Source organism: Coloeus monedula (genome assembly GCF_965178545.1).
Source record: "Coloeus monedula genome assembly, chromosome: 9".
Classification (NCBI taxonomy): domain Eukaryota; kingdom Metazoa; phylum Chordata; class Aves; order Passeriformes; family Corvidae; genus Coloeus; species Coloeus monedula.
Window position 1 is genome coordinate 23167127 of NC_138789.1, and position 26911 is coordinate 23194037.

Genomic DNA, 26911 nt, shown 5'->3' on the forward strand with positions numbered 1-26911 from the left:
CAAGCAATCGGCTGCCCACTGGCGGGTGTGGGGTATCCCACAAGGGTCAGACGTGGGTGGAGGTGCAGAGGTGAATGTTGCTTTGCAGGCCCTGCAGAGCTAAAAAATGGGGCTGGGGTCCCTATGGCAGCACCCAAACTTTGATTAGCAGCTCTGGCAGAGTGGGGGGAGGAGGGAGACTCAGGTTGAAATTCATTTTCCCCCTTCCTGCACCTCATTATAAGTTCCACCCACATAAGACCTAATTACTTGGCTTTTATGCTGGCAAAGTGGATTTCATCCTTGCTGTTTCCCATGGTGGTTGCCTTCATTTTCATGGCGGCACTGATGGTTACAGCTTATTGATGTTTTCACTTTAGTGATTTAAAGCAGAATACATTTTGTTATTAGCACTGGTTTCTCTCATTGCTGCTTTAATCAAAGATGCAATTTAAGGCAGAGGATTGTGTGTAATGGTAAACAGTAGGATAATGCCTTGAGAGAACAGAATATTAATGTGTTTTTATTTCTCAAAACTGTGCTTATAATTTACCCAAGATTGCTTGGCTCCCAACACACACGTATGGGGTGCTCCTTTTCCTACCACACTGCCTGCCTTGCACCAGGGATGAGCATGGTGTCCATGTGTGTGCCCAGGGGGGAGAGGGAGGCTCACGTGTTTCCTTACACACTGCTAAACCCCCTCTGCCTGTGCCTCTCCTCCACAGGCACAAAGTCTGAGCATCACAGAGCAGACACAAAACCGGGAGCATGCCGAGGGCTCAGGGATGCTCAAGGTCTGGTAGCACTCCCACTGCCAAAAATGGCCATGCAGACTCAATACATCACCCCGAGATAGGAAAAGCTACATTCAAACACTGAAACAAAATAATGGTGATTTGGCAGTGCCTGAGCAGGGGTCAAAGTGCTGGAGGAGGGGACCTGGTACCCCACACAAAGGCTGAAAGACAAGAAATGAGCCCAGTGCCTGCTGCCTTCCTGACATCCTGTGTCGACGGCTGTGCATTTGCTCCCTTTCCTTTCCTCGGATCTGACAATTCACATTTCAAGGCAAGATTAAATATTGAAGTTTTGAGCGCTTCCATGTGCTTCAGGAGGAGCTGAACAGACCTGTGCTGGAACAGACTGAACACAGAAAAGCCATTTGTGCCAAACTGCTTGGTTTCCTCTTTGCCGAGCCATGATAATGTGATATCCGACAGCTGAATGTGGGCCACAACAGGCTTTTATAGTTGGAAGGGTGGAAGAGGGAGGGGGGCTGAATCCACAGTGCTGCCAGCCAAATGCACGAAAATGATGCGAGACTTTTGGGGCAGGCTGGAGACTCCTGGCCACTCCCGAGATCCAGATATTAGCTTCACTGTTAGCACAAGCTTAGGGCCTGATGGAGGGGAGCTTGGAAAAGGTAGAACTGCATTAACATCAGAAAGGACAACTCCCTGGCCGTCAGTAGATGCTACATGAAATTACTGGCCTTTTGCTGCACAGACACTGGGATTTTTGGAGAATGTGCTGAGACTGCTGGCCAGCTTCCCACGGGTGCAGCCACACCTTGCAAGGAACAGCAAAAGAACCACCAGTTACAGCAGTTTGGTTTAGTTAACGGATTCTTCCTGCCTGTTTCTCAGCTCCTGGAGGTGAGGAGATGTGGGAAGGAGGAAGGGTTGGTCTGCTTTGGCTCAGATCCTGCCGCTGGGGTCTCAGTGTGGCTCAGTGCGCTGCAAGCCAACCTTGGGGCTTGCTGCCAGGAGAAGAGGTGTTGGGAATGGCAGAGGTTCATCCCACCTTCCTGAACCACGGTGACAGTGCAAGCACCATCTTCCCCTTCAGTTATATGGTCTGAGCCCCAAAAGTACCACAAGGACCACAAAGCATTTGCCACAAGATTAAGAGTATTACTCCCTGCAGGGGTGAAGTAGCAGCAGTTTGCTTTCCTACATCCTCCAGAACCTTCATGTGAAATGTAATGGGCATTTTTAACAAGGACTGTGCTTCCTCTCTCTGCTTTAGAGTCATTTTATGTCCTAACAGGCTGCAAAACAGTTGCCTCACTCCACCCCAGATGCGGCCACATTTCTGTGGTGAGGAAAAACTCTGGCAAGTGTGCCGAAGTTGGGTGCTTTGGTTTGAAAATTATACATTGCATTAAAAACCTGTATTAAAGAATAATATGCGGTCTGCAAAAAACATTCAAATGAAATGCTTCAGTGTTAGGAAGTGTCTTATTTACAGCTCCAGGAGCAGCTTGTGCCCTTTTCCCTTCCCTGTCCACAGAATAAGGAAGAGTTTGAAATAGGGGCTCATGTCCATAAAGGTCGGAACACAAGGCATGCACACAGAGCTGAGCTTGCAAGGAATCATACATTAGGCATTTCCTAACTTAAAAGCACTTGGCTTTGCATTGTAAACAACATTCTTTTAACATAGGAAATAACATTAAAAAAAAAAAAAGAAAAAGATCTTTTAAATAAATGTCTACAATGTAGGTTGTTGCAGCTGGACCTAAGGTATTCCTCAGCAAGGCTTGGACTGGCCTTTCCTCACTGCTCCGGGGGCTTCTGCCCAAAAAATTGCAGGAGTAACGGTCCGGGATGGAAGCAGAAAGCTGCTCTCCTGTGAGGGGAGAGGAGGTGTGTGTTGCTTTTGCAGCTGGAGAGTGAATGCCAACCCTGTGCTCTGCATACTGGTGTCTGGGGTGGGCACATCTGCACCTGGAGGGTGCCCACGGACGGGCGTGCGAGGGGGTGGGCATGGGGGGGTGAGGGAAAGGACACGCTGCACTGAGCTGTGCTGAATTGCTGCTTTGGCAGACAGCACCGGGCCAGCTCTTTAGAAAGTTCACGTTCAGTTATTGTTTTGACAGACTGCCAAAGTTTTCCTGAGGAATGCAGGCAGCAGAAGGGAAATGGTGATTTTCAAACTTTTTTTTTTTATAACTCAGCCAAACCAGAATGGAATTTCATGGGAAAAGTGAAAGGTACATCTCTAGCCTCGGGGCATCGTTGCTGCCAAGTTTCAGGGTCTGGCTGCAAACAATGGAGATGTCGGAGCATCTCCAAAGCAGTGCACCCTTGCACGCACTCACAAGTGCTCACGCACACTCACGCACACGCTGGAAGCATCTTCTCTAACGGTGACTGCTCCCACCCACACCCACTACTCCCAGAAAACTGACACTAACCCGCAGCGCTTTAACAAAGGGTATCCGTGGTGTAAAAGCAGGCGGCAAAGCCCGTTCGCAGCTGATGAAAGGTTTGCTACTTGGGAGGACGCTTCGGTGCTCTCCCCACCCCAGTCCTGGCCTACTACCAGCCATGGGGCACCCCTTCTCTCCACATGCTCTTCACTAGGTCAGTCCCAGAGCCACGGGGTATTTTTGCAGGTCTTCCTACCCCTAGGAAGGGCAGGAGGTTGTAAGCTCCCCTCCTCCTCCTTCTCCTCCTCCACAGAGGGAGGAGAGCAGCCGGTGAGCCGGGTTCTGGCGCTGCAGCACCCCGGGGTCTGCGGGGCTGTGGAACCGGGCTGGGGAACTGCCAGTTACCTTATATTTTCCAGTACACTAATTTCTCTTGTCATCTTGCCAGTGACAAACAGAGAGAGTTAAACAGAGCAATCCATTAAAGAAGCAGCCTGACAGACCGATTGTTAAGGGTTTCAGCGATTCCCATTTACACTGGCTTGAAAAAAATTTTGCCTCGAGCAGCTCCAATTACAGAATTATCGGACCACACTCTGGTCCCTTTGTGCACTTCGCATCTCTGTCATCGTTCCAGGCCTCTCTCTATTTAGTTGCTTGGAAATGGTGAGCAAAATGGAAAGAGACTTGTAACAAGTTCAGAGAAATTAGAGGGGGGAAAAAAAAAGAGAGAAAAAGCTCTTTCCCTGATTCTAATGTCCTAAACCTACACTTTTAAAATGTAACACTGTATAGGAATTTAAAATATTTTTCACTTCCTCTATTCATTGCTTCAAGGCACTGGAACTACTTGCTTAGATTTTTTTCTTTTGCCCCCCAAGGAATGTACAATAACCACTCTGTAAATTCTTCAGGTCTGATTTTAAGAGGTACTGTAGAACTTTATTCATGGAGGAAAGAAATAATCCCAATACCTTCCTGAAGTAACTCTTTTTAATAAACATGGCAGTCTATGTTTTGATCCCAGCCAGTGATGCAAGCAGCAGGAAGAGGAAATCAACAGCACGTTTAGGAAAAGTGAGGTCTCAGCCCTGCTCTGCTGACATCCCACTTGGTGACCTTCAAGCTGGATTGCCAGCATGGGTTTGAAGGTGGCACCATTCCCAGTAAGAGGAATTCTGAAAAGCCCAGAGGACTTTTCACTTCCTCAAAAGCAAAGCTTGAACTTTGTAGATTTGTTATTATTATGAAAAAAAAACCCACCACAATAGTTTCCCTACCCTAGGATGCAAAGCTGAAGGGTATCCTAACCCTCCACCTGTGGCTGAGCCAGGCATGGTCCCCCATTATGCAGCAGCTACATGATGTGGACATTATGCCCCCAGCCCAGTGTGGCCTCACCTATTTATCTTGCAGCAAACTCTCCCATTCCTGGCCTCTCAAACGATTTTACCATCCCTCTGCTAGTGTTATCCTGGTAGTAGTACCCTCGTAAGTCCGTAACATGTTACCCCCCACTAAGAACCTCCCCCCTTTCCTTGCAGCAGAGATCATCTGGTTTCACAGGGAGGCAAAGGGAGCAAAGCCACCTCTGGGCAATGCTGGAGGAGGCTGGGATCAAACTTCAGTCCTAATGCACCAGGGAATGCTGGCTTCCCTCTGGCCGAAAATAGAAGGAAGTTTCTCATGGCTGAGTCCCCAGTCCTGTCACGCAACTCCTTTGCCCCCATTGCTTTCCCCGGAATTTGGTGGAACTGACCGATTGTTGTGTGTCCAGGGAACCTCACTGCAACACATCCATACTCGGATCTCTGCCCAGCTGCAGGAAAGGAGACTCCCACCCCAGATTTTGGGTGGAGATTGAAAGCTGGAGAAAAACCCCCATAACAACCCAGGGAGCTCTCGGGGGTATTGAAAAGTCCTCTCATTTCTTATTAATCACTTAGGCCAAGAATTCAAGTGTCGGCAGTGTGTTGGCTGGGGTTGTTTTCCTTGCAGTTATCCACATGCAATTCATGCCTTGGAAAATGACCCATTTACCATCATGCATTGTTGCTTAGCTACACGCACTTTCCCTCTAAGTTTTCCCAAATGGAAACATGGCTCTATTTGCTTTGGAGATCATTTTCCCTGGCTTTCTCTGCTTTACAGTAAATAAGCATAAGAAGAAGAGCCTCCGAATGCTGAGTGGGGAAATAAAACAAACAGCGCGGTATAGGGTGAGCATTTGAAATCCAGCATGTGAATGCAATGCCTTCCTTGTCCAGCCAAGGTGATGGGCAGGGAGGGTTTGAGCAAAGGCAACTTGCAGGTCAGGTTCATTAAGACCTTTTTTTATCTGTCCTTTGCATTAAGGTTCTTTCCCTGCTGAAGATTTCCAAACAATTTGGTTAAATAATTCTGTGTTCCCAAGAGAAGAGTATTATTTCCCTGGAGAACGGGTGGGACTTCAAGGCACTGAGAACTGACTCTGTCTCCGCTGCCACGCCTGCCTTGTGGAGTCTTAGGTATCCTCTAAAAACATGCAGGAAAGCACCTCCCTTATACCTACAAACGAGCACACCACATTGTGCCACTAGACAAGACTTTATCCATCAAACCCCAAAATTTCTCACATTCGCCAAATCCTGACTACACTGTCATAGCACGTGGTGGGCACAGGCTGGCAGATCAGCCACTGCAGCATGAAGCTCAGCTTCCCAGCACACCAGGTAAATCTTTGGGCCATTTGCTGGAATCCTGAGCCCACCAGTGCCTACGCTGCACAGATGTCCTCAAAACATTCAACAAATCCAGAGTTTTTGGAAAGCATGAGGTTTACAGCCCATGCACAGAGGGACTGCGCAGCACATGTATGGCTGGGATCACTGGTCTTGCTCAGCTTGTGCCTGAGGGCTGAGTTGTGCCGGCATGGTGCTTGTGTCCAGGATTTCCGGACGTCCAGCAGTTTATCTGTTCCTCAAGGACCAGACAAAACTTGCAACATCTTCAGATTTTACTAAGGACAAAGCTTTTGGGTAAAAAGTCTCTCTCACAACACATAGGTTAGTAGAGAACTCAGTGGGAAACCTTTTGTTTCCTGGTGCCATGAATGTGCTGGACATGAGCTCTTTGTGGAGAGTAGAGACAGCCATCAGCTGCCAGAGATCGCAGGAGTGTGATGCTCCAAAGGGTGAGCTCTGCCCTGCCTTCTGCTGACTGAGCATAAAATGCATATTGTCTCCAAAAAGAAAAAGGGGAGAAACAAAGTAAATCATGTGATGCTGATTACCAGGCCGAAACACTGAACTAAGGTTTGATACAACAGTTTCCAGGGTGCCAGAAAGTGAAGAGCGATATTGTACCTAGGCAAATCCTGGCTGGTGAGTTGACATATCCCAAACACTGTGCTCTCTGAGAGCTGCCAGCACCTGAAGAAGCACCTTTACTCCCCTATCGCTGGGAAGCTCTTATCTTGCTTTGACCAAGCGTACACAATACAGCTTTGTTTTGGGCGATACCTCCCAGATGAACGGCCTCTTAGAAGTGCTTTGAGGAATTAAATGAGTGAAAACAGTAGGAGAGGGAGGGGGAGGGGAAGGGGAGAAAAACTTGCTGCTGCACTACAGGAGGCAAAGTCGGTGGGATACTAAACCCACTAAATATGGAGCTGGGGTCTATGTCAGACTGAAAGAAGCAAGCGTGTGACCCGGCTCCCTGCCATTAGAGGCACTTCAAGACAATGGCTCAGTCCCAAAGCGGGAATCCACTTTACTGTCCCCTTTCCCCTGCAGCAAGGGTGGGGATGCTGTTGCTTGCAGATGCTGCCCAGGTCTGTGGTGCTCCAGCCCCCAGCGCACCACACACCAAACTCAGGCATCTCATCCTCAAGGTATGGCCCCATCTCTCTGCAGTGGGGGTGTTTCAGCATAGGCATTTTGGGGAACCCAGCAGGTGACGGTATCAGACAGTGTGTCCTCCTTCCCTTTGCCATTGCATTTCTGCGGCTGAGGCCAAACCCTGCTTCTTGCAGTCCCCTCTGGGCTCTTTGGTTGATGGGAGATTCCAGGTCTTTCTTGCCGTGGGTGAAGGATCACTGGCTCAGTGCAGACTGGGCACCTGCCTTAGGTCCTGGAGCTGAATCAGGCCAAGGGCAGTCTTCATGAATGGAAATCCCCCTGGTTTTATTGTCTTTAAAGCCTGGAAACACCTGCCTGTTGCTCAGGGAAACAAGGCCAGCAGGATAAGGGTCTGGCAGCACCTCCCCTTTGTTCCATGTCCTTCCTGGGCACCCTTTGGAGCCCAACCCTGCCAGCACCCTGTGCCCCCCATGGTTGGTTAGGAGTTGGCCCTGTGAAAATCAAACATCAAAGGGCTCTTCCAGCAAGGGCTATTTCCACATCAAATGCCTACCTCCAGTCCTGAGCCATTGGGGAGAGAGCTTTTCATAAAAGGAGAGGGAAGATTAATATTATTTTTCAAAAGTATAATGGGAGGTTTCCACTCCCCAAGCACTTCAGAGTTGGTTTTTGCACAAAGCCAGAATAATTTCAACCCCAAAGGAAAAAGAAAAATACATTAGAGGAGGTAAAAAATGCCTGAAAAAATAGTTGGCCTGAATAGAAATGTTCAGGTCACTGTCACTTTAGGGGCTGGAAGAGGCTGCAGCTGGGAGAACCTGACTCTCCCGTAGGAATGCATGTCCTCCATCCTCACTCAGACCAGCAGGGTTGTTCTGGATGCCTGCTTGAGCATGGGGAAGTGGGGAGAGCCAAAGACAGGCTGTCAGAACTGCAAACTGGTGAGAAGAGGAAGGAGAGGACAAGGGGTGGAGAAGATGCTGGAAGCACTCTGTTGGGCAAGTGGAACGGGAAAACCCTGCTGTGAAGTACAGCCCTCTCTGAGACTCTCCGAGAGAAAGGCAGCACGAATCCGGCCGAGCGACAGTCTGGCAGCGTGCCTGGAGCGTGGCAGAGCTCTGCCTTGGAAAGGCACCTGCAGCCTCAGCATCTTCCTCTTACAAACATGCCACAGCATCATGGGGAACCACAATCCTGCAGCCTGACAGCCAGTTTCTGCTCTGTGAGCATGAGCCATGGGGCCAGACGGGTGTATGAACAATTATTTGATCATTTCCACTGCAGGAACCAACTTGACAAATACCTCCGATTCACAAGCTTACAGTCTGCTTCTGAAAAACCAGACTAGGAGCAAGCTTCCACCCTGGAAAATCCCTTGCCTGTGTCTGCTATGCATCCTTTCTCATGCAGGGAAAGGTTGGGACAAATGCAGAAGGCACCATGGAGCTGGCAAAGCTGTTCTGGGACAATGTCCCCAGGCTGGTGGGTCAGGGTGGCAGGGCTTAGCTGCTGGGAGGTGGTCTGTCCTTGGGTCACTTAGTGCCTTGCTTGTTTTCTGCTTCTTGGTCATTCAACAGAATGAAATTTTGCTAGCATGTACCTCACCCTCCTCTGGATTTGGGGTACAGGTGTGAGGCAAAGTGTGGGACAGTCCTTGCAACCCCAAACCTCACAGTCTCTGGTGACTCGCACCCCTTAGTGATTTTCACTTAAAAGATGGGTAGGGAGAAAATACTTGTGGATAAGGAAATGGAAAATAGGATCCTGAGGGCTCAGGGAAACTCTGTTGGTTAAGCCAAATCTTGCCTTTTCCCAGTGCTGGAAATTACCCATCCATGAAGAGGGCTGGAGCAGGCATCTTCACCCCATAAATCCCACTTAAGCCCTAAAGAAAGTGCTTCAGCATTGCTTCAGGTTCATCTGTTGGCCACCACAGGAACAAAGGCTTCACACTGTCCCAAGAAAGCAGAAAAATCCCCCTGTCCCTCTGCTGGAACTGATGGCTGGAGGGCAGTGATGGGAGAAAGCAGCAGCAAGAGGGTGGTTGGGCAGCAGTTTGTGGGACTGTGCTGGCATCACTGTGTGCCCCAGTATCCTTCCTCACCAGCTTCCTTGCGCACCTTGAGGCAAAGCAGAGGGGTGATGGCAGGTGCTTCTTCCCTCCCCTAGACACTGGGGAAGTCCACGAAGGTGGGGGAACCCTGGAGCAGCAGCGTCGTGCTGATGCCGGGGTCTGGCACGCGGTGGGTCAGTGCTGGGAAAGCCAAGGGGCGCGCTGGAAACGGGAGACGCCTGCAGCAGGCGGCGGTGCCAGTCGGACACGGCCGGTTTGCTGCCTGCGGGACTGCCCTGCCCAAAACAACTCGCTCACATTTACTGTAAGCGGCAGCCAGGCCGTCCATAGCTTGTGGTGAACATACCAGCCCTGCCTGCAGAAAGGGCTGCGGAAGCCAAGCTGGCCCCTTGCCCAGCAGGCTGGAGGAGGAGAGCAGGGGGGGGACTCTGCAGCCCTACCCCAGCACAGCACCCTCAGCCCTGCACTCTCTGCCCACTGCAGGCCCCAGAGCCTGGCTCAGAAACACATGAAGCGGATTTTCTGTTGCCAGGTGCTTTCTGCACCCAGTGTAAAGGAGAGGGTGATGCTGTAGATAGAGCCCCCCATTTTGATTCCACCGTGGCAGCACTGGGGCAGATGGACGAAAGGCAGGGAATTCCTGACTGTGGCAGAAGCCCCTTGAACGGCACAGCAAAGGGACTCAGAGGCCAGGCTGGGTGCTGCTGGCTGGCAGCCAGCTCATCCCTGGGGCACTTGGGGCCACGGCCGAGCCGGGAAACCCCCCGGCTGCGCCCAGCTTCCGGCCTTTGTGCGTGGAGCCAGCGGCGGGGCGGTGGCAGTGGGATGGCTGCCATCATGTCATCCTGGCCCGGGCTGCCATGGAGCCTCGCGTGTCCCTGCAGCCCGAGAGGTGCTGCCGGATGGCGGGAGACCGTGCAAGGTCTGGCTGAGGGGACTTGCCGTCCCCTCCCACGCAGCTGTGCTGGGAGGGAAATTTCCGATACTGCCGGCTTCCCAGAAGTCAGGGGAGGTTTCATCCCTGGCTCTGCTGTCTCAGCTCACGCGTCTCTCCCGGCTCAGCCTGTGACCCTGGCATGTGAGGCTTAGAGCCAGCAGTGCGGGGTGAGACCAAGGGTGGGCAGCCTGTCAGGCCAGGCTTTGTGGAGCCAGCCACAGAGCTCCAGCCCTTCTCCTGGCCGCTCTCCCAGTCAGACCATCTTTGCTGGTGGGTCTCCCACAGCGCCACGAGCTGCCCAATGCCAGCCAGCTCAGTGACATCAGCATGTGCCACATCCCTGTCCCCCTGCCCCAAAGCCTCACAGTGCTCCTATTGAGGCACCATGGCCCCCAGCAGTGTCGGGGTCACTGTGCTGGGGGTGCTGTAGGGGTGTGCTGCAGGGTCAAGGGCCAGGAGTTTTGTCTCTCCCCTTCCTGGCATGGATGCAAAGCATCCTGCGAGGCAATGCTCATAAAGGGAGGGATTCTGCTGGCATGAGCCACAGAGCTGGTGCCCACCAGTGGATCGATGGGCCTGACCCTGTGCAGGCAGTGGAGAACATGGCTTTTCCAGGGTGGGCTGGGGGAGTCAGGGGACACCAGCCATGTGTCAGGGGACACTGGGTGTCAGGAGCATGACCATATGCTACAGCAGCCATCCCAGCCTTCCCAAGCCACCCAGCACTGGCTATGGATGTTTTGTGTTCTTACAAGAAATCCAGATAAAAGCAAGGGACTGTTCCAACCAGGTGGCTCTTCCAGAACTTTCTCCTCTGCTCTGTGTTTAAGCAGCAGTGATTTTTGCTCAGGAATGTCCAAATCTTTGCTCTGCATAGGCTCTGATTTTGAGCTCCCAAGGACTGAAGGGCTCCTGGCACCTTCCCATCCCCTGCCTGTCCTGACTGCAGGACCTGTTGCCAGAAAAAAACTGAGTCTGGGACTCAAATGTCCAGCCCAAACCTGATGTGCCTGAGGGGAGGAGCACTGACCCTGACCCGTGCAGCCCTCCAGCACCAGCCCAGGCTTAACTCTCTCCTCTGCAGGAAGATTTGAAGCCTTCCAGTTAAATCCGGGAAGGAGTTAGCAAGTCTTTGTGGCAGGCGGATTAGAGGCAGAGGTAAATGCTCCTGCTAAGTGTAATCTGACTGGTTAAAAGCTCAGCTCAGTCTCTATCCCAGCATTGTCCTTGCTTCTTATAAATAAAAGAGACAATTCTGCAAACACAGACTTTTCCTATTGCCATGCAAGGGAGTGGTGAGAACCTGTTGCCCTACCCCTCTCCCCAGGTTATCATTAGGATTTATTACCACCCCCCCAGTGCCCTCCTTTCTCTGGGATGGGTTGGACACTGGCAGCCTCTGATCCTGTGGGTGCAGCAGGAGGGGGATTACAGCTCGTGGGGCCGCAGGTCAGGGCAGGTAAAGGCAACAGAAGCTCCTGACATTGGGGAAATGGGACTGGGGGGCAGAGCCAGAGCCCTCTTTCACCACACAAGCCAGGGGTTCCCCCAATCCCATGCCCTGGGAAGCCCTCTGGATGGGATGGGGCAGGAGTTGCAAAGGGGTAGGAACTGGGAAGCTAGGAGTTCAGCTCATTGTGGAGTATATAGTAACTCAAAAAATAGTTTACAGTTACTTCGTTCTCTCTGAAAACTTCTGGAGCTGGTGGCACTAAGGGGCACAGGAGGGTGGCAGGAGCCACTGGCCATCTCACCCTGTGGCAGAAGCACCTCTGTCCCTACTGTCCCCTGCAGGTGACAGAAATCCCTGGGCAGTACTAGCCAGGACCCTATGTGCCAACCCCAGGAGTTTGTGGGTGCCATGGAGAGAGTCCCTTGCTCCCACAAGTGGAGGGTGCACAGATAACCTCTCCCAGGGGATTATGGCTGAAGTGGGGGGCTTTCACGGGAAGCATGAGCAGGCAGGGACCAGGGTCTTAGCAGGATTAAGGTATTTTCTATGCATTTAAACTGGTTGTCACAAACCCAGAGCTGACCCAGAGCACAGCACCTAGGGAACAGGGGAGAAGAGAGGGGAGAAGCTCATGCCCACCCCAAACCTCACCCCAGGGCTTGCAAGGAGCAGAGGGAAGGTGGTCACAGGGTCTTGGAACCCCCCAAAGCCCCAGAGATGATCTGTGGTCCCCAATTTGAGGAGAGCTGAACAGGTGCTGCCCAACCCCAGTGAGGTGCCTGCTGATGGAGGAGAGCTTGGGGGGCTCGTGAGGGGGGACAGCAGCAAGTCCCAGGGAGACAACAGAGCCCTGTGCCCTCTCTGGGGCCAGGACAGAGGGGTCCATTGTGGGAGACGTGAGAACTGGGTGGCTCCAGGAGCTTGGTAACCTTAATCCTCCCTTGGATTAATGCTTAGGGGAGCTGGGGACAGTGTTTAAACCTGCCAGAGTGAGCCCTCGTGCTGAGCACAGCCCTGTAGCAGGGTCAGAGGGGGACAGAGGGCACAGGTTGAGGACAAGAAGAGGGGCAGCCGGTCCTGTGGCCTAATCTGACATGCAGCCTCAGATTTTGTGGGCATGTTCCTGGGCCCTGCCCTCCCTGGGAGCAGAGGGGTGGGCAGTGTGAGGCCCAGCTCGGTGATGGGGTCACGTCTGGCTACGCTGCCTGGCTCTGAGAGGCTGCTGCTGCTGCTCTGGCTCTGCAGGGCCACTGCAGGCTGAACCCCCTGAGCCAGCCCAAGGTGGAAACCATCTGCCTTTGGAAGGATGCTCTTCTGGGGGAATGCCTGCCTGTAATGAAGTCTCTGAGATGAAATCCCTCTCTCAGGATGATTTGGCTTCCCTGGGGCTGAGCTTTCAGCCTGGCTTAAAGGAGCAGTGTGAGAATGCTCAGGGATGCTCAAACAGCCCATGTTCCTACCCACACAGACCCCAGACTGAGCCCAGACCCCAGCAGAGGACCCCCTAGCTTGTGGCATTAGGAGCCACATGCTGGGGGCGCTTGCAAGGCCATGCAGAGGCAGCCCCAGCCCCAGCTCTTCCCCTGAAGCACCTGGTCCCAGCCTACCAGGACCCCACACCAGGTCCCCTGCCCCAGCTGAGCAGGCAATGGCACATGGATACCCTTAGAGGAGGTTCCCACCCCTGGCAGTGTGGGTACAGCTCTTTCCTGAGCACCCCCTGGTCCCAGCTGTTTTGCCAGGCACCTGGCTTCAGCATGAAGGTGCCCTTGGACCCCAAGCACCAGTTACACCTCCTCCACCACTCCAAAGGCTTGGCCTCTCATGGGAATCCCCTGTCCTGTGCCTAATCCAGACCATATCTCGATGCTCCCCAAACCTGCCACCAGTCCCAGGGAGATACCACAGGATGCTGTCACCCATCCTGATGTGGCCAGTGTCACCTTGGGTGCCTCCCTGGTGGGATGGGAGCGGCCTTGCAGGGGCTGCAGGTGCTGTGTGCCTGTCCCCTGGGGCATCAAGGCAGAATGGGATGTACTGTCCTAAGTGGCATCTTAACTAGATCTGATCCAGCCTTGCAAAGCCACAGCGCCTTCAATTCCCTTAGCACTCCAAATCTGCTACTGTGCATCTAAGCGGATTATTTTAAATACCCCATGATGGACCGCTCCTTTGTAATATAAACCAGCCTCGTGTGTCCCATTCCCCTCCTATTTGCTGTGATTTAGCTGCAGCTGTGACAGTTAGAAGTCTCCCCAGCTCCCCCTGCTCCCTAGGAAACATCCCTTGTACCATCCCCTTCCCCAAATCCTCTCTCCCCTGTGCTGCTGGATCCTGGGGGTGCTCCCCTCCACACAGCCTTTAAGCTCTTGGGGTGAGTGATGGCTGTGGGATGTGCTGCCCTGGCGCTGCTTCATCTCTACCCAGAGCTGAGCCCTGCACCAGCACCACCCCCACCTGCACCTCAGGGCCAGGTCGCGCCTCAGCTGCTGTCACCCAGAGAGGGGGCCGTGCAGAGCCCTTTTGGGTGGATTTTGCCAGTTTTCAGGTTCTTTGCTCGAGCTGACTGGCTCTGACACCTCGGTCCTGCCATGAAGTCAGCCAAGCGAGAATATCCTGCCTCCCACTCCCACTGGAGCAAGGGTTTGGGGAGCACAGGGGCCGGCCTGGAGCCCACCCAGCCCCACTCTCGGCAACAGCAAAGAAGCCGCCACTTTCCAAGTGCTTCCCTTTGGGGCTTGTCTGATTAATGAGGGCTTGTTATTTCCAAACTGTTTGAAATCGTGTTTATTTTATCTGCCGCTGGATTCCTCTGACTCAGGGCTCATCGTTAACTGCCAAAGATGAATGACAGATCCTGCTAATTACAGCTAATGATGGCCTTAAAGGATCTCTGTGCACACACGTGTGTTTGTGTGCACACATGCCAAGGGCCATTTATAATTTAAAGTGGGGAGAGTCGTTAGCATAAACCATGCCTGGATTAATTGCAGAGAGCGGCCTCTCCAGGGAGAATGCTCACCAAGAGGTTGTGGTTTCAAGCACTGGATGCTGAGGACAGCACAGGCTGCCTGGACAGTGGCAGCATGGTCCTGAGCTGAGTGTCAGCCTCGGGGACACCAAATCAAATCCACCATGCAGGAAATGTTTGGCGCAGAGCAGTTGGTAGGGATCAGGGGACATCAATATGTGGCACAGACATGAGTGGCTCATACCATGCAGGGCCAATGGGAGCTGGTGTCCAGCCCCTGGAAGAGCTCTGTGGGGTGTTTTCCAGCTGTGAGGAGGACCATGTCCAAGAGACCCAGTTCTCTCCCAGTTTCTGTGGGAACAATCAGCTGGAGGAATGGGAGACATTTTTAATGACTTTACTGAGGATAAATCAGCAGGAGCACCAACCCCTTACTAGACACCAGAAACCTCACCGAGGGGGAGCTGGGGTTAGCAGTGCCCACTGCCTTGGAAGAGCTCTCCCCTCTTTAGTCCGTGAGTAATCCAGCCCTGATGTGATGACTTTGCTTTTATGTTTTTCCCCAGGAAGAAAAGAGGGAAGATGGAGATGATGAGGCTTTCCCCACCCTTGGGCTGGAGAATGTGGAATGGGAACCAGTGGCTGCAGGAGCTCATGGCCACCACCCTGGCAAGGGGACAGGCAGAATAGGCACATGCCATGCACAGGCTGACTGGGGGCTTCCACAGCCTTCCACAGTGAAGTTTGTTCCAAGCCCTTCCTTAAACCAGCTCTCCACTTGCCCGGGCTGACTTTCACCCACCCCTGTGAAGAGGGCACACAGGGACAGACCCATGTGTCCCCTGACTCCATCTCATCCTTCTACTCCTTGAGGGTCCCAGTGATGCCCTCGCCCCTCTTCTTGTCCTGCCATCTCATGGAAGAGGTATCCAGAAGGAAACCAAAAGCTGTTCCAGATGGCAGAAGGCTTGGCAGAGCAGAACAACTGTTCCCCAGTCCTGATCTTTCTGCAAACCAAATCCACCTTTCTTGGAAAAAAGTACTTTAAGCTCCTCAGTCTTCTTTGGAGCTGGGGAGCAGCAAGAGTGAAGTGCCAGCACCGGCTCCCCGGGGAGGGGAAGTGCCATCCTGCAAAGTGCTTCTATATTGGTCTCTGCCATGAGCAGGTCTAAATTGGAAGTGATGGCAGCAGCAAGTGCCGGCATGGACTCTGGGCCCTGCACAAAGTGATTGCAGGGGCTGGCTGTGCTTGGCCTGGGGGATGCCTGCCAGCACAGGACACTGCAGCTCTAATCCCACTAAAAGCTGGGTGGAAACGACTTGGACAAGGGCTTTTGTCTTTCTTGCTGAAAAGACCAGATTCCTGCCAAGACTGATGGCTTGTGAATTTGTCTAGGACCTTTTGAATTGTTCTGGTCCCCAAACCACTCAGGTTTCTCTTTCTGAAACACCCCAATGTTTCAATTTAAGGCTCTTGCAGAAGCAGCTGTCAGAAGGTGTGGAGCAGAGCTTCCTTCAGACATGTGCAGCCACTCAGTGGTTGTGACTGTTCCTGAAACTGCCCAGTGAGGCTCTTTGGGCAGGGCCAGCTCTGCCTTGTGCTTTTTGCATTTCCAGACTCCTGTCACTGTCCTCCAAACCCTGTTCTCACAGGGGTCCTGGGCACTCGTGCTCTCTTGACTCCACTCTCCCCCTTGGCATGGGGTCCCTTTGCCATGGTTCCCCACTGGCATTTTACAAAGCCTTCCTCAGGCCACCTTCCTTACAGCTTTAAACCCCACTGTAGCAGGGTCAGGAGGCAACAGAAAAGATGCTTCCTAGCAGGAAGGACTGTCGTGGAAGTGAGAACAGTGCCAGCTATGCTGGGCACCCACTTCACCATGCTCAGCACCATTTTGCTACAGACCCAGAGCTCTGGTGGCGTTGGTGATCTTGGGGACATCAGTCTGTGGAGTCCATGTCTGTGGTACATGGAGCTGTACAGCCCATGGAAAATGGGTGGCTTTGAGGTCCCAGGGCAACTTTGAGGTGTGCAGAGCTGAGCAGTCACTCCCAAGCCCAGGTGATGTTTTTCCCTCCATGCCTGGCCAGGGAGGGTCAGAGCCACGCGAGGTGTGGGGCATGTGGCAGGGCAGGCCACCACGAGGCATCATGCTACAAGCTGCTTGCTCAGCAGCATGCTGAACCCTGCCCAAATAGCCCCTGTGATCACCATCACCCAGTGGAAGAGCCCAATTGCAAAGAAAACAGGGAAGCAGCTGAAAAAATAAAGGCGTTGCCATGGCACTGTGCACGCCAGGTCGGAAATTTGGGATGGTGCCGAAGCACAGCCCCGGATGCTCCTCCTGCCCCAGGGTATGAAGAGCCAACACAGAATGGGGAAAGAAGAGGTGCCAGGAGCCAGAGGGAAGATATCCTCCTGATGGCACCAGGGATAGGCAGTCAGGTACTTGGGAAGAGCCAAGGATGCAGCCACATCTGTGTGGTGTGAGGTGAAATGATCTAGCCCTTGCTCCCTGTCTCCTGAGGATGACACGGTGCCAGGCTGCTCAGTGAGATGCCAGCCTCTGTGGATACCCCAGCCCCTTCACCACCTGCAACCCTCCCCAAATGCCAGAAGTATCCAAAAGATGGAGAAATCTACTCAACCAAGGAACGGCCACAAGTTCCCAGAGACTTGGTGTAGCTCCAGCCATGGGGCAGTGACTTTTTTGAGTTGAAAGATGAATAGAGATGAACTGGGCAGACACAGCTTTGTTGGGAGAACTGGAAGGCCACACAGCCTCAAAATCAGGATCAGAGGCAATGCCAGTGCCTGCCTCACAACCCTGCACGTACTACTGCCAGACTGAGACCCCCAACTCATGGCACCTCTGCCCTGTGCCTCTGGTTATCTCCAGCACCAGCTGGTCTGGGGCAGAACAGGCCATGGCCCAGCTCCGTGCCCCTGGCCCTGTGGGTGTGGGCAGGGTGTGAGTGGAGGCAGCAGTCCCTGCCCTATCTGCCAGCCTCTGGGATTAGCTGTGCGCATCGAGAGCAGCTCTAGCAGTGCCTGGGTAAGAGCAGATAGACACAGATAAGGCAACCTGAATCCTGGGGATGGCGAGCCAGCTTCATTAATCCCCGTGCATCCAGGCACTGACGAAGATGCTATCATCCCCTTTCCCTCCCCAGCAGCTTATGTGTGGCCGTCAGTCCTGGCCATGCAAGGACAAAACCCGGCACTTGCTTGGGTGGCCCCTCTCTCCCAGAGCTGCTAAGTGGCTCCCACGGGCACACTGCTGGTACAGGGACACAGCTGGTGCAGGGATGCACAACCTTCACAGTTATAGAGCTGGTACAGCCATCCACAGCCAGTGTGGGAGCCTACAGCCAGTACAGAGAGCTATGGATGGGGCAGGGATGTGCAGCCAGGATGGAGACCACCAGTAGTATGAGGAACACAGCCAGGATGGGGACCCAGCTGGCATGGGGACATATGTGGAGGAACCCTGCAGAGCCCTGGGGCATAGTGATGCTGCAGGACAAAGGATGACCTGCAGTATCACCCACCCCTGTGATGGCTTGGGGTCATCCCCTCATCCCTCCCCAGGCTCTGCCTCTCCAGCTGCAGCAAGCAGGAGGGTTCAGGACTGTGCAGGCACATGGAGGGAGGGAAGCACTGCCAAGTCCCTGCTGTGTCCCCATCGTTGGCATGCTGCAGGCTGCTCGGGATGGGTGCAGCACGGCACTCCCCATCCCGTTAGCACTGGCATGAAAGTGCCGCCGCTGCGGCAGCCGCGCCTGGCCCTGATCTCCACTTCCAGGTAAACAGATGAAACAAGCGGTCAACTTCCCTCCCCCCAGCATTCCCAGCCACACAGACCCACCATTCAGCCCTGCCGCCCTGCACAAACCTCCAGTGTTTGGGAGAGGGCTCCTGCTCCTGGTGGAGCACTGGGGGAGGACACGTTGCGGTCAGGCAGTTGACACCTGGCCAGGCTGGAGCGGGGCCAGCGGGCGCAGAAAGAGATGCTGTGTTTTGGCCGGATCCTGCCATGCTGGGGCACGGGCAGAAAGGACCCCTTGTGTGTACAGGACCCAGGGATGCCCCCATGGCTTGGCTGCAGCCAGGGTCCCATGAGGCCGTGGCAGTGGGCACCAGTGGCTCTGTGGAGTCGGATCCCAGAGGGGTGAGGGAGTCAGAGGTAGGGATGCCCTGCTGCCATCCAAAAGATTTGCAAAAAATCACAAAAGCAGTGCGGGGACGATCGACCAGGGGCACATGCAAGCAGTGGCAGAGGCAGCTTTCCCTTGGGCACCACCTTGCCATTTAAAAGGATGAGAGAAGAGTGCTAGCTCCCGCCCCTTGGGATCTTCTCCTCCAACCTCCCAACCCTCTCTGCAGACTTTCCTTGGCTGGGGGTCCATCCTGCAGCACATCCTGGGATGCTCTGGCCATGGATGGGGCTCAGAGGGCTGCCCAGCCCTCTGGGGAGCCTGACAGCAAGCTGAGCACATCCCTGCCTCAGCCATGATAGTCATTGTGGAGCCAGGCTGAAATGGAGAGGGGAAAGCAGGAGGCAGAGCCTTGATGCTCCAGCATCCCAGCTATTCCTTCTGCTGCCTCCATCATCTAAAAGCAGCCATCAGTGCTGTTGCTGCGAACATTGTCCCCTCCTCCATGCCTGGCACCTTCCTCCCTTGCTGTCCCTGAGAAGGTGGTTTTCCTCCCCAAGGAGTGCAGGGAAAGCGTTTTCCACCACGGCAGATGAAAATGGATTCCAATCCAATTTTACCCTAGTACCACTTCAGTGATTTTGATGGAGCTGCTCTGGATGGGTGCCGGTTGGAGCCAGAGGACAGCTGTCGCGGCTCCATAGACCAGGGGTTTCTTATCTGTGTCACCTTTGATTACTGTAATTGAAATCCTGCTCTGATCTGAGCCATGCCCGAACGTTTCTGCTGCCTGTGCAGCTCTTGGCTCGAACAGCAAAATGACGTTAATAGATTTTAAAGCCAGGCAAGGCCTGTAAGAGCATTTCTGCCTGACCTCCCGGATAGCAGCCGACAACCACCGCTTACCCCAGTCCCGCGCTCCGCTGCTGGCACAGCCCTGTCATCCCCCTGTGACTCATTTTCCCTCCTGGAAGCACAAATCCTGCCTTTCCCCAGAGCTGCTCATGTGTCTGCATCGGGTAGCCTGCCTCCTCCCACCCCTTTGGAGCAGAGCCGGTGTGCTCTCAAGGGAGGCAGAGTCCAGGGGTGCTGGTGGGATCACAGAGGGATCAGCTTCCCTACTCCAGCATGAAATTCCCCATGGGAAGTATTGCCCTTTTCTGGCATCTCCTGGCCAAAAGGGCAGCAGGGGGATGTGCTGCTTCCCACCCGGTGCCAGGCAGAAATGCCACTGCACAGTAGAGGATGCTCCTGGCTTTGGTGCCAAGCTGGACCGGCGGTGGCTGGCGCTTTGTCACCCTCCCCATTTTCTTTTGTGAAGCTGCCCGTGGTGTTTAGCCAGAGCCACTGCAGCAGAAAGGGTGACGCCAGCCCAGACAGTGTCTGAGGGCAGGAGCCGGGAGGACACGCGCACGGGCACACACATTCCCGCAGCCTGGCTTGGCAAGCGGCTGGCACAGGGAGCGAGCCAGCCCTGACTGGGGTGGGACAGCAAAGCTGGTGGTTCCCTCCGGGTTGGGGAGGTTTTGCTCAGCCAGTCTGGCCTCCAGGAGCTGCCCTCTGGAACAGGGAGAGGTGCCCCAGGTTCAAAGCTCCATGCCAAAAGCCCTGCTGATCCTGAGGACCAAACCCTGCCCGTGCCAGACAATCACCCTGAACCCCCAGCTTTTTCACGCTGGCAGCTTTCATGACCATACAGCCTAGAGCTGGCCAGTGAGTGCTGACACAGCAACCTGGGCTGGCACCAATGACCATCTGACAGAGCCATCCCAACGCTTCATGTGCTGGCCAAAGGGAGAGGAGGCTGGCCAGACAGCAGGGCACTCCAGCACCCCACTGCCGGCACACAGAGTCTCCCCCTGGATCCTGGCTGGCCGAGCAGCAGCATTTCCTCTCATGCTGGCAGGTCATGGGCTGGCGGCACACACAATACTTGGGGTTATCCAGGCCTTATCAGCTCTGGCCACGCAGTGCGGGCAGGAAGAGGGTTTCAATCCCAGCCGAGCCCTGTTTCCGTCAGGAGCTGTTCCCTCTGTCACGGGGGAGGGCTGGATCATGCTGTGCTTTTGACACTGAGTCCAGTGAAACTGGGCTGTGGGGAGAGCAGGATCATAGGGCTCTCATGTTGTACCCCAAATGCATTGCCAGGGTGTCTCCTTGTGCCAGGAAAGCTGCCTGACTTCGAGCAATGCAGCTGTTCCTGCCCCAAGTTTACACAGCAGAGCTGGTGAGTCCCAGGAAAGGGGCTGCCATTAGGACATGCAGCAGAGGTCTGGGCAGGCTGGGACATGTCTTGCTGGGGGTCGCTGCTCCCCACCCCAGGGGCATCCCAGAGCTCTGGCATGCCAGGAAAATGCCTGCTCAGAGTTGTACAGGCAACCTCAGAAATTCCACAGCAAACGTCACCGCTGCCAGCTACAGGGGGAAACTGAGGCACGAGGAGATAACATCCTTCCCAGGGCTGCCCCAGCCTTTTAAAGCTGACTGGAGGAAGAGGACTGTGGCACAGGATGTCTCCTAGATCAAAATCACAGGATCAGGGAATGCCTGGCCCCTGCTCCTCCAAACCCTGCAGCAGCACACCCGGGGTGGAAAGGGGAGCTGGCGGAGGCGCTGGCAAAGACTGGGCTTGCTGCGATCCCCTCCCGTTCCATGATTAATTGAACACAGGCTAAAATTAGCTGCAGAGGCAGCACCCCTGGGGTCTCCCAGCAGCATCCCACTGCCCGCCAGCTGCCTGCAAGTGGGTCAGGCAGCAGCTCCCTCCCAGCTGGGCCCCCTGGGTGCTTGGGGGACCCCCATGCTCTGCTGAAGGTGGGAGCATTGGTCCTGGCTCCACAGCCCAGCTCCGCACCTCTTGCCTCCCTGCTCCTGCACTTCTTGGAGGCTTTTCCCTCTCTGGATTCACCAGGCAGGGCTGTGTTGTGAGGAGCAGCTGGGAAGGCACAAGGCTGCCTTTTGGGATGGCAGGAGTGTGGATCCCCGTCATGTTCCTCCCCATGCCTTCAGGGATCTGTTATTTTTAGCTTCTCTCCCTACCTCATGTTGCTAGCTCGGCTCTGGCTCTTTTCCCTCCCCTTCCCTGGCGTTAATTTGTTTTCTCTGTATTATTTGCAGATTCGGGGAGGCAGAACGAGGTGTTTTGGCACAGGGGACCACTCAGCCATGGCTTCTTCATGCTGCTCTCCATGCAGGGTTTTTGGTTGGGTTTTTTTTCCTATTTTTAACCTACACCGACAGCTCCAAGGGGATGAAACACCGAGGGGTAACACAAATTTGAGGTTCCCTGTGGCCAGTGTGCCAGGCCAGGTGGGAGGATGCTCATGGCTGGGCAGGGGTGCTCCCATGGAGGCAGGGCAGCACCTGGACATAGCCCCTAGCTGCACCCTCTGTGCTGGACGACATACCGAGCCCCCTGCTCCCTCCTGATCCCCTGTACATCCGAGTCTGCAACTGCCACCATGCCACACAAGCTGGGGAGAGCAGGAGGCTGGGCTTTTCCCTTGGATCCAGAAGAAAGCAAACAGGGAAAAAGTTAATTAAAAACTTCAAAGCCAGATCTTTCTAATTTGGCTTAACACGGCAGCCCTGCTCAGTGTCGATGCTGTCCCCGAGGTGCCTGCGTGGAGCTCGGGCTGGGAAGTGCCCAGAGTGTCACATCACAGGATGTTCATGGGATTGTCACCCACCACTACAGCCCTGCTGAGCACTGGGGTATGGGGTGCCACAGAGCTGGGCTCAGGGCAGGGCATGTGGGGACCAACCTTCCCAGGGACTGCATTTTCAAGCCACTGGAAGGGTGATTCCATGGGATGCTGTGCTTCAGTTTCCCCATGGCCCAGGGCTGCCAAACCTGCTTGTTGGGAAGGTGTTTTCAAGGAACCTGGGATAGTGCTGATCCCCATCTCCTGGCACGATACCACTGCCCCAAGTGAAGCAGGGCAGGGCTGGGGGTCCTGGGGGGAACCAGGGGGTGTCTGCCTCAGCAGGGTCCAACAAAACAGAAGGGGACCCTGGCACCGCTGGTCCTGCCCCTTCTGCCACTGCTCTGAAGGAGGAAGGGGACATCTTCCTTGCCCAGTTCTCACTCCTTTCTCCAAAAGGAGCCAAAAATCCTCTCATTTTTTCCAGAAAGCTACGTCACAGGACAGCGATGCTCCTGCCCAAGCGCTCTGCCGCCTTACTCTGCCTCCTGCCCCCACTTTCGGGTGTTTTTGGTGGTGAGTTGAGGTTTTTTTTCAGAACTTTGGGCTGCATGGTGAGTAAAGGCACCCTGCTGTCTGAGGGCTAACGGCTTCTTGGAGAGATAATAAAGCAAAGGGGAGTAAATTAAAGTGACTATAAATAGCACCAGGAGAGGAAAAGGAGATGAAGTCATCTTCCTTCAGCTGAGCTGGTATTTGCATCACTTCTTCCCTTTGCCTTCCCCTGCCCCCTCACCCTGCTCGGGAAACAGTCTTTCCCAGACACTGGGATCCTGCTGTGGGCTCTGTATGCCCCCCTGAGCCCCCATGGGGCTGAGAAACGTCCCCCCGGGGTGCTGGAGAGCACAGCAAGGTGGCCTGAATGCAGTCACTTGGCCCCAGGCTCCATCCCAGCTTCGGCGTGGATCTGTGGCATTGCCCTGTGCAAACCAGTGCATGGCCCCGTGCAAACCAGTGCCTCCAGCATGACCCCAGTGCTGCATCCCAGGAATAACTTTCAGGAGCCAGCACAGACCCATTTTCTCCTTCGCAGCACAGCTAAAGAGACCCCGCAGGAGCAGTGCCCAGAGGAAGGGACGCTGCAAACTCAACAGCAGCAAGTTCACCCAGAGAAGCCCCTCCAGGAGCCAAATTCCATAACTGACGTTTTTATTCTTTAAGATTTTAACATCCAAGACTCAAAGAGTCCCACATCAGTCCCAGGATGCATGGGAGAGGAAGGATCCTGGCCCTGCAGGAGCCTCCCTGGAGTTAGCAGACAGCTTCAGATCTCTCCCCAAACCTCTCCCTGCTGAGGAGGCCACTGTCCCTGCAGCCCCAAGCAGCCCCAAGCCCCCCAGCTGCCCCCTCACATGAGGTATATTTACATCTGAGTCAGAATGAGGTCACACCACGGTTTCCTTATGTCAGCTCCCGACTCCTATTCCTGTGCTATGCGCACACAGCCGCCGTGTTATTGCAGGGTATTTATAGCTATTTTACATGTATAATTATAAAACCACAACTCCACACATGCACCAAAATAATCCTGGTGCCGGGATGCAGGGAGTGGGGCCAGGGTGGTGGGAGCAGGACCAGGGCATGGGCCGCACCGCTAATAATAATTCTTTGCACTTTATATATAGCCCCTTTCATCTGCAGCTCTCAAAATCGCTTTGCAGGCATTTAATTAAGCTGCCCAACATCCTAATGTGATGACAGCCGAGTAATAATATCCTCGCTTTTAGGTACAAAGAGAGGGGTGGTGGCAGGACTTGCCTGAAGTCCCACAGCGAGTCCTGGTGTCCTGTCTCCTGCCCCACACTTGCGGGATGCCCACGGGGGAGATTTTGACTCAGAAAGGGGATGAGGCCCTCAGGATCCTGCCCAAACCCTCTCCTCAGTTTGGGGTGGTGACAACCAATGACAGTACAAAGTCTGGGGATGGCAGCAGTGACGCCGGGGTCTGCTGGGCTGCAGCTGCCCATCAGCTGGATCAGCAGGTGGAAGAGACAGATGTATCCTGACAAACTCATGGGTGAGAGCTTGGAGGAGAGCAATAAATGAGATGACAGGTCTGAAAGGGCTGATTTATGAGGAATATTAAGAGTCGTAATCCTGCCTGGCCTGGCCATCCCCCAGGGAGGCAGGGTGGTGACAAGGACCCAGAGACATCACAAACCAACGGGATTCACTGGGGACAGTGCCAACATATCTCCAAGCAGAAGGGCTGGAAGCAATTGTGCCTCTCAGGCATCTGGGCAGCTTGGTGTGGGGGAACAGATGGGTCTCAGTGACAACCTGGAGATGGAATCCCACAAGGATGGGTCTCTGTGGTCCTCAAGGTCTGAGGTTTGTGCTCCTCTGAGCACCCTCTCTCCCTCCCATGTACATCCCTCCTAGGATGGATCACTTCCCCCCATCCTTGGAGTGCTGCAGAGGGCACAAGGAGCACATGCTTCAGTTTTGGACACTGATGGGATCACAAGCTGCCATCCAGTAATGAAAGGGGCAGGACTGCAGCCCTGGGGGTGAGGCTCATTAACATCTGCAGGAAAAGCCACTCTCCTGGCTGCTGTCCATGCATGGAGAGGTGGGGGGCAAGTACCTGTCCTCATCCCCACCCCGGGGATGCCCTGTGGGGGAGGCAGCAGTGGGTGCAGCATGATTCTGCACATGTGGGGACTAAATGCAAGTCAAAAATCATAACCCTTGACTGGATCCTGTAGCAAGTACCATCCTGCCATTTTATGGTCACGCTGCTATTTTTTTCCTCCCAGATTATTTTCAGATCCCTGCTCACTGAAACAAGCTGCACACGAGCCCCCTACCAAGAGCCCCCAAGATGGGGGAGCAGAACCTGTTTGCATCACAAACCCAGGGACCAGAGCACAATGGCAAAGACATGAAGCCAGAAAACAGCTGCAGACCTGAGGGGCTGCAAAGAAATGCCCCCAAATCAGTGTCTCTGAGGAGAACAGAGAGAGGGAAATGGGACAGGAAGCCAGCAGAGCCTGGGCACTGCCACAGGGACAGAAGCACCTTCTTGTCACTGCACCAGCCACCAAAACTGCCCCATGACCTGCTGCTATCACTGCTCTGAATGTCACACTCGCTGTCCCCCCTCCGCCACCAGCCAGACATCTCTTACCAGGAGCTGTTGGCAGCTCTGCCACCTCACTGGCCATGATGAAGGACTCGAGGATCCTTGCACGGAGCTCAGGGCCTGCCTCGGTGCTGTGAGGAGAAGGAGAGGTGTGTGAGGATGCCAGCAGTTCAACCTCCCTGGAGACCCCCAGCTCCCCAGGACAGCAGCCAGCTACCCCAATGGATCTGCTGTGGGACTGAGGCCATGCTGTGAACCCCAGCCTCGTGTGTGCATCATGCCTGGCCACTTTGGGAACAGGTGTGATGTCTGAGCATCACAGCTGGAATGGAAGCTTCCAGATCTGGCCTCCCCCTTTGGAGAGCCCTGTGGCTGGGGCACTGGTGGGCTGTCATACAGCAAAACCAGCTTGGTTGGGACCAGCGTGTCCATGGGCACCCTCCTGTCACCCGCCCTGTCCTGTGCACGGCAGGGGACCTCACCTGGCCGCCGCAGGGCGGAGCAGCAGCTCCCCGAAGAGCTCCCCGAGGAGCCGGGGTGACAGGCGGCTGCGGTGGCTGCCCTGGCAGAGGCGGCAGAAGTGGCGGGCGAGCTGGCGCAGGAGCAGTGCCTGCGGCTGTGGCAGGGCTGGGGGGGCCAGCAGGGCTCTGGCTCTCTGGCCACACTCCTCCAGGCCTGGGGTCTCTGTAGCAGAGGGGACACAGGAGAAAAATTATCAGTTTGGGAAGTTGGGGCATCCTCTTGCCTCTCACAGGAGCCCAGCACCTACCAACACACAGGGCATGAGCTGTGGCAGTTCTCTACTCCCCCCAGAGACCCAAAAATAAACCTGACCACAACCTCTGCCACCACGATTTCTTTGCAGCCCATCCCTTCCCAGACAGGCTGTGGGACTCATGGATATCCCAGGGTGGGCAGAGGTGATTTCTTCATGGTCTTGACCACCTCTTTCTGGGGTTTGCCTGCCCCATTTACCCATTCACACCACCACCCCAGATCAAGTTAAGTACCTTTAGCACATTCTCCTTCTCAGCACACCCAGGGAGGGAGCTCAGAGGGCTGAGCTGCTCACCTGCTAGGGGCTGCACCTCAAAATCCCTCACTGCTGCTGAAATGGAGAAGAGCGAGAACCCTGCCCTGATGCAGAGCAAAGCCATCGTAAAGGCAGAGCAAAGCAGAGGTGGGGAAATGGGCACCAGCTGGAAGATCAGCTGAATTTAAAGGCTCAGCCTTACCCTGCAGAAACAGCAAGCTGGGAGGGAAAAGGCTTTTTAGGAAGAAAAAATAATGTGCACCTGGGCTGCAGGACACTCACTGCACCCCCCCACACCATGGTCTCCCACCCCATGAAACACAGCACAGGGAGGGCTGACTGGGGTACAGATTCTTCCAGTGATACTCAGATTGCCCATATGAATAAAATGAGGCACTTAATAGCACTGCACATCCCAGAGGTGCTGCCAAAGCCACTGTCACGGGTGCCCCGAGCAGCCCATGAGTTCCCACCATGTCCCCGATGCCCTCTGGCAGCCTTGGCAGGGGCTCCCTGGTCTT

At 54.5% G+C, this 26911-nt stretch overlaps 1 protein-coding gene across 1 annotated transcript in view; it reads right to left on the reverse strand.

Annotated features, from left to right (window-relative positions):
• Positions 1–26911, reverse strand: part of LOC309576060 (phosphatidylinositol 3-kinase regulatory subunit gamma) — a gene marked incomplete at its 5' end in the record, with an annotated part of 73061 nt that overhangs the window by 31056 nt on the left and 15094 nt on the right. The window contains 2 exons of the mRNA XM_082287023.1: positions 25403–25488; positions 25840–26041. Of these exons, the coding sequence (XP_082143149.1) occupies positions 25403–25488; positions 25840–26041 (288 nt within the window). The remainder of the gene's footprint in view (positions 1–25402; positions 25489–25839; positions 26042–26911) is intronic.